Source organism: Thalassophryne amazonica, chromosome 13 (assembly GCF_902500255.1).
Source record: "Thalassophryne amazonica chromosome 13, fThaAma1.1, whole genome shotgun sequence".
Lineage (NCBI taxonomy): Eukaryota > Metazoa > Chordata > Actinopteri > Batrachoidiformes > Batrachoididae > Thalassophryne > Thalassophryne amazonica.
In genome coordinates this window covers 28,461,629-28,472,343 of record NC_047115.1, presented here as the reverse complement: position 1 = coordinate 28,472,343, position 10,715 = coordinate 28,461,629, and the positions used below count along the sequence as shown (strand labels likewise).

The following is a 10,715-nucleotide window of genomic DNA, read 5'->3' as shown; positions in this document are numbered from 1 at the left end:
TGTGTGTGTGTGTGTGTGTGTGTGTGTGTGTGTGTGTGTGTGTGTGTGTGTGTGTGTGTGTGTGTGTTTGGGGTGGGGGTGGGGGGTGTGGGGGGGAGCCTAGAAATTTGTCATCGACAAGAACTGACATTGGACTCATTCATACAAAAAAGGGAAGCCTTCAAACATGGAATGATACGTGTTCGCAGTTTATTCAGTGTCATTATTGATGCAAATTTTATCCACCCACACTCCAAATTTATTCAAACACCATATTATATTATACCCAAGCTATCAGCTGTGATTTGATCATTAAATGCAATTAAAGGGTGTCTTTGTAACCATATCATATGATACTTTCAGCAAATTCTGTCTTCCCCTGCTCTTCCCTAGTTGTCTGGACAATTTCCACCAGGGTTGGCATGTGGGTGAAAGTTGACCTCATAATTGCAATTTTCACTCCAGTGTCAACCAAACAAGGCACACGTATGTAGGTGGGTTCTGGAATTGTCCAGGCAAGATCAAATTCACCCAAGTTTAATCATTGGGGTCAAAGTCAATGGGGTGAGCACACATATGTAGGTGAGTCCTCAAATTACCCAGGCAAGGTCAAATTTACTAAAAGTCAGTCATTGGGGTCAAAGGTCAAAATTTATGTTTTTCACTCTGATCTTCACTAATGATTGGGGTCAAGGTCATTCATTGAAATGGTCAAAATTTTACTCCAGTTTGCAACAAACATGGCACACACAGAGGTGGGTTCTGGAACTATCCAGGTGAAGGCAATTTGCCAAAGGTCAGCCCATTGGGGTCAAAGGTCAAAATATATGGTTTTTACTCTGAATTGTACCAAACGTGGCACACGTGTAGGTGGGTCCTGAAATTAAGCAGGCAAGGTCAAATTTGCCAAACGTCAGTCATCAGGGAGGTCAAAATATATATCGGAATTTCCAGATTATAAGATGCTACTTTTTTCACACACTTTGAACACTGCGGCTTAAACATTGATGTGGCAAATTTATGGATTTTTACAGGCTTTCTCATAAGTCGAAATACGTCAATTGATGCTGTGCATTGATTGGCTGAAAGCTGCGGCCCTCATGTGGTGTAAATTCACACACAAAGTAAATATAAAGTCTTACCTATTCATTTTAGTGGATTCATAATCACGTCCTGAAGAAAATTATCCACATAAAGCCTCTTGATTTTGGAAAACGACGTTTGAAGATACTTTAATTCGTTGTCGTGATTGACAGTTTGCTCCATCAGATCAGTCAGTGGAAACGTCTCTCCCCCCCCCACCCCACCAGTTCTCTGTCTTTGCGCTACAAGTTGAAAAAGTCACAGCGCCTCATGAACGTCTCATTTACCACAGACACCAGGTGATCCTGGATGCAAGCAATGAAATTATCTCATGATCCACAAAGAAAAAAAAGTTAAAGTTAACTCAGTTCTCTCTGTGGAGCAGAGACACCACGCACCACCATGCGTGCACTGGATGCCATGTTGGTCGTGTAACACCTTTAAGAAAAAAAAGCATTTACGGTACATATTTAATTAAAAGTTAAAAAATCTTTCTGTATAAATATTTCATGGTACAACGTGGTACAACAATTTATGTCCAATTTTTTTTTTCTTTTTAAAATTAGTGGATGTGGCTTATATTCAGGTGCACTCTATAGTCTGGAAATTAAGGTAAATTTTACTCTGATTTGCATGTAAGTGGGTCCTGACATTAAACAGGAAAGGTCAAATTTGCCCAAGGTCGATCATTGGGGTCAAAGTCATTGAGTGAAATTTGAGTTTTTTGCACCACACTTGGCACACATTTGGAGGTGGGTTCTGGAATTGGCCACGGGAGGCCACATTTGCCAAAGATCAATCACTGGGGTGTAAGGTCATGTTTATCTGTCTGTTTTGTAGGTGTACTTCCCTCAAGTCCTTTTGCTCATCTCTGCCAGTTTACAAATATGTATCACTGGTTTGAGGCCATTACTACCAGATTTTTCACTTTAATTGCAACCACTCACTCTAAAATCTCTTTTGACTGTAATTAACTGTTACTAAGCAAGATAGTAATGCTAGCTACTAACGTGCCTTCACCATATCCTCTAAAACATGTAGAAACTGTTTTCAACATGTTTAATGTTGTCATCACAACTTTTTACTGTCTGGTACCGTGCTTGGTTTCAAATTAGACTTGGATGCAAAAGGACTATTCCTCACCGTACATCTGTTTTCATGCATTAGTAACTAAGGATCCTCTGGTGAAGGGATCTGGTTTCAGCCACGGTGACATGACGTATACAGGTCGTATACAAACACCTTCACGTTCATTTAGATAAAGCTTGTATTCAGTCCTTGTTAAATAAATAAAGGCCCGATTTTCCTGTGATATACTCTAAACATTTGAGTGAAATAGAATGAGCACCTATTGTGGTATTACTTAACTGGCATCGTGTTTTAACAACACAGAGGTGGTTAGAGATTACTACTGTTATGGAAAGGACCCCCCCAATGGTTGGTTGTTCTCTTCCAAGTGACAAATCCAGATTAGAGCCTTTCTAAGTGGAGTTGTGAAGAGGAGCTTCAGGGCAACATGCGACATTTTAAGGACACCAAAGAGTTTATATTGCCCTCGCGTCTATCCTTGCATATACACTTTATATGGGCATGAAGAGACATGGCAGAAGATGGCACATGTTGCCTCCTGCAATCTCCATGCATGCTTTACATTTCTTGATGTGTTTTGGTTAATGTCAGATCTTGATTCAGTGAGTTTGTTAAGGTGAGAGGACAGCGGCATTAAGGACGTTTCAGAGTTGGGCAGCAGTCATTCGGTGGCTCTGCCACTAGCACAGGTCCTGGAGGATTAGTGTCCAGTCAGAGTGGATTTGATGTTTACTGACAGCACACGGGGCTTAGCAGAGAGAACCTTATTTCATTTGTATTCAGTGAAGCCGTTTGCGTTGCCTGGCTCCCCTCCCTGCGTTGATAATGCGGGAAACTCAACATTGAAACGTGTTGAGGATACCACGTCATCATCACCCTCAGGTAAGTGACTTTTCAGGAAGGAGTGAGGGAGTGTCGGTGGGTTGGGGGCGGGCTCTTAATCACGATCATCACATCATCATTATTGCTTGAATCTGGTTCATCTGATGGCACAGTGGAGAAGTGGGAAGTGGAATTAAACAGGCATGATTTAGATGTAATCCCTTATAGCAGTTGGCAGAGCGAGTAAAATGCCCCAGAGAAGGGAGAGACAAATCCGATTGGATTAGTACAAGCCCCTGCCCATCCCAACCTCTATCCCAACCTATCCCCTCTTTTCCTTCTGTTCCATTTTTTAAGACTAAACACTTTGTGGCCATCTCTGCCATATACATCCTGTTGGAGTGTTTTCCATCGCTCAACTCCCTGTACTGTGTGTGTGGTTTGATGTGACGTGCCTGTGTGTGGTGTGGAGCCAGCATAACCGCAGATTAATTATTCAAGGCCCAGCGGCCAATGGGACGTCATCTGATAGCTCTGACTTACAATATTACAACGTGATATCGGGTGAAACGACAGAAGACTGTGCTTCAACTTCTATTCTTCCTCCTCTTCTTTCTATTTTTGAGGCTGTTCTGAATGAAGACTTGAAAGACGATTGAGAAGCTCTGCTGTTTTGCCACATTTTTTTCCTGTCGTTAACACGGTCTTATTTTTCTTTTTTTCTGCCAATGCTTGTGGCGAACAAACAGTTGAATCTTGGTCGCTCCCACAGCTGGAACACGTTGGGAGGGAATGAGGGTCAGTGGGACAGGGCTGATGGTGGATACGATCAACACACAAGAGTAGCAGGCCGGCGGAACTCTCTGTCTTACGGAGAGGGAAGAGGGTGGTACGACACTCCATCAGAGGTGCGTCCTCCTGAACTGGATTTGAAACACGATCCATATTCCTACCAAGATACGTTCTACGGACAGGTTTGCACTGAGAGACACGACCCACGAGGGATGAGGAAGGGATCTGTACCAGATCTAAACCACTACGACCGAGTGTCCATGGCTCATCGAGGATCTGTTCCACATCAGGATTATTATTCCCATGACCCGGCCACGACGCCTCGTCCACCAGATGGGTTTTACCGACCAGAGCAGCAACTTCCTCCACCTCATCCACATCCACTTCTTACGTCAGGCTCTCATTTTGGGATGACCCCTGGGGCTTGTTCTGCATGGGATCAAGGCCACAGCGTGAGAGCAGGACCTCAAGCTCCTTTGTCACCGCTTCCTCCTCCTCCCCCTCCTCCTACTGCTCATGAGTTGAACCGGGTTTATAGGGAGCCTGGTGCTATTCCTACTGCCAAGATGATGCCAGATGGCCATCAACGCATTCCTTCCAGAGTGCAGACTCCAGCACAATATGGCATGGACCACGCATCTCCTCTGTATGCCAGTGAGCCTCCACCTCTCAGTGGTCAGTCAGTCTACACTGATGTTAATGGCCGCCCACTGGATCCACAGCAGCAAGCGGCAACCTGTTTAGTAGTTGATCCTGCCAGTCAGGGTATGATTATGAGGCAAGAGACTGCTACACCTTACACCATACAACAACAGCAGCAGCAATTACACCAACAACATCTTCAGCAGGAACAGCTACAACAGCAGTCCCTGCCACATCCTCCTACTTTGCCCATTTCAGATCCTAACCTTTCTGTGGCACCTCTGCTTCCTCCACCTGCCCAGTTGCAGACTTCAGCAGTTGCCCCCACTGCTCTTGCCCCTGTGCAGCCAGGTCCAGCCATGCCTTCCCAAGTTACATCGCTTAATCCTGCTCCCCCTACTGTGTCACAGGTGTCCGTTCCTCTGGACCCCAAGAAGATAGCTGACCCAGAATACTTGGCACTCCTCCGAAATGAGGGCCTCTCAGAGAGCACCATTTCCTCACTTATCCAACAGGGGTTTGACTCCATCAGTATGCTGGCCGTCATGGAGGAAAATGATGTTCGCACCGTAGCCACTAACCTCGGCCAGGCTCGTGTACTGTCTCACTTGGTTGTCAACTTCAAGCGGCCTCTTGAGGCTCCACCAGCTCCTTCCCAAGCACAAACACCCCTGCGAGGCCGCTCAAACAGCTTCAGCCACCGCTCAGACCTCTACCAGAAGCAGCAGCACCACCATCCATCACTCTCTTCACAAGGATTGACAGTGGACCCACAGTTGATGCCTCCACTGCTCCCAGGGTCAATGCAAGCTGTTTCCCCAAGAATGGGAGAAGTGATTGGTAGGAGGCCCAGCAGTGCACCATCTCACCACCTCTTGGAAGCTTCTTCAGGATACCCAGGTCAGGCACCTTGTTCTGCAGGGACCTATGCTGGAGCAGTGATGCCCGTTCAGTCACGACCCATGTCTGCTTACTCCTCTGGGTTAACGTTGCAAGGGATGCCCATGCAGAGTATGCAGATAATGCCACATCAGATGACTGGGTCAATGCCCACCATGCCCGGCTCTATTCACCCTGTGCCAGGTATGCCGCAGCAGATGCCCATTTCCATGCCAGTTTTGCCTCAGTCAGCACAACAGGTACCAAAAGCATACTCTACCAATTACACAGTGCCCATGGAGCTGATGAAGCGGGACAGGAACGTACTGCAGTTGTCACCTATGCACAGTCCCCACCATAGTCCTCAACTGGTGCGCAAAGGTGTTGGACCTGCAGACAATTCTCTTGTGTCTGTTGGAGCTTCTATTCAAGGTCAAGGTGCCTTAGTTGTTAACCAGAAGTTAAGCCGACGTACAGGCCCACCGGTCATCGTGTCCACTATGGTTTCACCAGATACAAGTAAATTTATCTTTAGTTTTATTTTTCTTTGTCTTTATTAGTTTCTGATTGCCTCACTTGTTGATGAGATTTGCAGTTGCTTTTCATTTGCTGACCTTCATGTTCACAACAGATAAAAAAAAAATATATAGTTTATGCACGTCAAGTTCCGCCTTGTGTCAGCACTGCATATGCACTGTAGGGCTGTCGATGAAGGTTCTCAATTAATCAGGTAGGCAATACCTAGTGAGAAGCTGAAGAACTTATTTGGTTTAGCAGCAATATATCTTGAAGACAATCAATTAATATATTTGCTGTAGAGCAAACCTCTAGGTGCATATATGGAATTCAACAAGGATTTGAGGTTAAAGTAATTGCATTAAAAAGTAGTAAAAATCTCTTTTTACCCATCTACTGTGATGAATCTAGAGCAGGTAGTTCAGTGGGATAAAGACTTGAGCTACCTGTACAATACCTACCTGTGTCCTTGGACCACTTCATATCATTGAGGTATCCAGTCCAGTTGTAAATGTGTACCAGTCCTGGCTGGGGAAGTAACCGGCGTTGCACTCAGGTCCCATTCAGTGGGAGTAGTAGGCTTACATCATGCTTTGGAATCTGGGTATAAACCAAATGCACCAATGGGCCTCAAGGCCTTTGTAGGACTTATTTCTTCCACTGTGATGAATTGTTGGTATCTAAATGCTGTTTATGGCAAGTAATTAGAGTGTGATGGTGTGTTTTGCACAACTATCAGTCACTGAGGTAGATTTAGATGAATGTGACTGAAGCCGTGTTGTCTGGTGCTTTGCCTTAGAAAAGCTCAACAGTCTGAATATTAATAGGGCCATATATTTTCTTTTCTTTATTGTTTTTCATTATTGATGAGTCATATCTGTTTCTTCTTATCTTGGCCATTGAAGCACATTATATCATTAATATTGCTTCTTGTCTCTTCATCAAAAATGCTGACATGATTAGAATTTAGTGCCTTTTTAAAAAATCACTTTTCATTACACATTTTGCAAATCCATCGCTTGCCCCCCCCCCCCCCCCCTTTTTTTTTTTTTTTTTTTTTGCATTTGCCATTATCCTGAAAGTACTAATATTCTCACCTTCTTGCCTGGGTATCTGTGTGTAAGAGATTTGTCATAATTTCCTGCACCGTGCCTCGATTTCTTCCTCATTTCAGTGGCCTTGACGACGTGAGATAGAGGATTTGGGAGCACCACCAGCTGCCGGCATCATTTCTGATACCTTTTAAATTTTAACAGTGTTCTGCTCTCATGTTGCACTCTGTCAGCAGCTGTGCTCGTACATGAGTCAGACTGTGTTGAGCCCAGCAGTGTTAAAACCAGTGTGAATGTGACTGCATGTTGATTACATGAGTTCCTTTCTCCTTTAGCTGTTACTGACTATACGCGTATGATTTGCCCTGGATAATTATTTTTGAGCTGCAGCAACATCACGGTCCACTTGATAAAATCGTTTATTCTGCTACAAATACATAATTCAGAGACCTGCGTAATGGTGATTGCAAGCATTAGTACTGCGTGGCTTTAGCTGTGTTGCAAGTGTATTTGTTTGCTATGAAGTCCATTTCTGCTCGGCTCTGCTCTGCACCATCCCCCTGCAGGACTCAAAAGTCCCTGCCGTTGTAAACACAGATGTGTTATAGCATTATGATAATGAGGGTGAATCAGAGTAGCCAGGAAAGGCTTTACTGTGAGTCAAGACGATGTTGCTTTTTGCCGGCCCTGCTGGTGCCAGAGTGCACCGTTGACCTGTATGGAATATTAGTCTTTTGTAATTTGTCCAAAGGATCAGACTTCACATTTGAACTGACTGCAGTGAAATTTAAAGAAAATTCAGAAACACGTTTGCTTTATGTTTGATGGAAATGATTTAAAGCTACAGTATGTAGGAATTAGTTGTCATCTAGTGGTGAGGTTACAGATTGCAGTACGCTGTCCGTGGTCAAGATTTTTTTATCTCCACCAATGAAGTTGGAGGAGGTTATGTTCACACCCCTGTTTGTTTGTTTGTTTGTGAACAGCATGGAAGCCACAATTTTTTATATATCATTATGAAATTTTTACTGAAGATTCATATCCTGATAGGCAAGAACTGATTAAGTTTTTAAGGTCATACACCAAAGAGAAAAGTCAGGAAAAAACTTGGAAAATTGGAAAAATCCCTATCTTTAATTGTGCAAATTTTCAAAAAAATCATAACTGTCTAAAAAGATCAAATTTTTACATATTTGAAGCATTACGTAGGATGATATTCTTTATCGACTGACAAGGTTTGATCCAGACATGATCCAGATTACAGATTTTGTGGACACTTAAATTTAATATTGAAAACACCGTTTAATGTATATTTTACATTATATCTTATGCAAATGTGCCCCAATCACTCCCATATTTGAAAGTGAGGTGCAGACTGACACTCACTATCACCTGACAAAGTGTGATCCAGGTCTGATCCGGATTGTGGATTTTGTGGACATTTGAATTTAATATTGAAAAGCCCATTTGGTGTACAATTTGCATTATATCTCAATCAGAAGTGCCTCAAACATTCTCATTTGTGACACTGAGGTGCAAACTGGCACTCTCAATGAACAGACTAAATCTGATCCACCGCTTATCTCCTTCTTCTTCTTCTTTGTCTTTCGGCTGTTCCCGTTAGGGGTCACCACAGCAGATCAATCATTTCCATCTCACCCTGTCCTCTGTATTTTCCTCTGTCACCAACCACCTGCATGTCCTCTCTCAGCACATCCATAAACCTCCTCTTTGGCCTCCCTCTTCTCCTGCCTGGTAGCTCCATCCTCAGCATCCTTTTCCCTATATACCCTGGGTCCCTCCTCTGCACATGTCCAAACCATCTCAATCTCGCCTCTCTGGGTTTGTCTCCAAACCGTCCCACCTGAGCTGTCCCTCTGGTATGTTCATTCCTAATCTTGTCCATTCTCGTCACTCCCAAAGAGAATCTCAACATCTTCAGCTCTGCCACCTCCAGCTCTGCCTCCTGTCTTTTTGTTAGCGCCACCGTCTCTAAGTCGTACAACATAGCTGGTCTCACTACTGTCTTGTAAACTTTCCCCTTCATGCTTGCTGATATTCTTCGGTCACAAATCACTCCTGCCACCTTTCTCCACCCACTCCACCCTGCCTGCACTCTCTTCTTCACCTCTCTACCACACTCTCCATTACTTTGAACAGTTGACCCCAAATATTTAAACTCATCTACTTTCACCACTTCTACTCCTTGTAACTGCACTATTCCACTGGGCTCCCTCCCATTCACACACATGTACTCAGTCTTTCTTCTACTGACTTTCATTCCCCTTCTCTCCAAAGCATATCTCCACCTCTCCAGACTAGACTCAACTTGCTCTCTACTCTCACTACAGATCACAATGTCATCTGCAAACATCATAGTCCATGGGGACTCCTGTCTGATCTCATCCGTCAACCTGTCCATCACCACTGCAAACAAGAAAGGACTCAGAGCTGATCCTTGGTGTAATCCCACCTCCACCGCTGATCTGTATTGCTGATTTAGTGGATATTTGATTTTAACATTGAAAAGCCCGTTTGATCCATATTTTGAATTATATTTTAGCTTCTGAAAAGTCACTTTTAACAGGACTTTGACCTTGAAAAGTTTTTCCGAGGTAAAAATTTGTGGGATTGGAAACTAGTGTTGGGGGAGGTTTGCGTTCTACAGGCACAGTGCTCTAGTTTCGTTCATGTTTTCACTTCTTTGGCGATGAGGATTCGTGCGTCCTTGCCTTTTGTCGCAAACAGTATGTATGATTCTCACAAAAATGAGGGTTCTCAAAATTGTTCGCTTGCACTAGCAACCAGCAGACGGTGTATAGGGGAGCAACAGCTGATTCTTCTTCTTTTTTCTTCAGTCTTCGAATTATGTCCCTTTTGGGCTACTGTATTAACATGGCATAGCAACATGGCGGCCTCGATTCGGGGGCCCACTCGGTTATAAATATGAAAACACATCAAATTGTTGCAGGTAATTGTACACTAATGAACAGATGGCTATGAAAGCTATTCATGTCAATAAACACCCCTACATGCTACAATCAATCAATCAATCAATCAATCAATTTTTTTTATATAGCGCCAAATCACAACAAACAGTTGCCACAAGGCGCTTTATATTGTAAGGCAAGGCCATACAATAATTATGTAAAACCCCAACGGTCAAAACGACCCCCTGTGAGCAAGCACTTGGCTACAGTGGGAAGGAAAAACTCCCTTTTAACAGGAAGAAACCTCCAGCAGAACCAGGCTCAGGGAGGGGCAGTCTTCTGCTGGGACTGGTTGGGGCTGAGGGAGAGAACCAGGAAAAAGACATGCTGTGGAGGGGGAGCAGAGATCGATCACTAATGATTAAATGCAGAGTGGTGCATACAGAGCAAAGAGAAAGAAACAGTGCATCATGGGAACCCCCCAGCAGTCTACGTCTATAGCAGCATAACTAAGGGATGGTTCAGGGTCACCTGATCCAGCCCTAACTATAAGCTTTAGCAAAAAGGAAAGTTTTAAGCCTAATCTTAAAAGTAGAGAGGGTGTCTGTCTCCCTGATCTGAATTGGGAGCTGGTTCCACAGGAGAGGAGCCTGAAAGCTGAAGGCTCTGCCTCCCATTCTACTCTTAAAAACCCTAGGAACTACAAGTAAGCCTGCAGTCTGAGAGCGAAGCGCTCTATTGGGGTGATATGGTACTACGAGGTCCCTAAGATAAGATGGGACCTGATTATTCAAAACCTTATAAGTAAGAAGAAGAATTTTAAATTCTATTCTAGAATTAACAGGAAGCCAATGAAGAGAGGCCAATATGGGTGAGATATGCTCTCTCCTTCTAGTCCCCGTCAGTACTCTAGCTGCAGCATTTTGAATTA

The 10,715-nt window shown here is 43.9% G+C and overlaps 1 protein-coding gene across 1 annotated transcript in view; it reads left to right on the top strand.

Moving 5' to 3' along the window:
- The first annotated feature begins 3,686 nt into the window (after window positions 1-3,686).
- The window catches only part of LOC117523726 (C-terminal-binding protein 2-like), an 80,909-nt gene continuing 73,880 nt past the window's right edge, over window positions 3,687-10,715 (top strand). Inside the window, 1 exon segment of the mRNA XM_034185324.1 lies at window positions 3,687-4,530. Coding sequence (XP_034041215.1) covers window positions 3,702-4,530 — 829 coding nt within the window. The 5' untranslated portion in view covers window positions 3,687-3,701.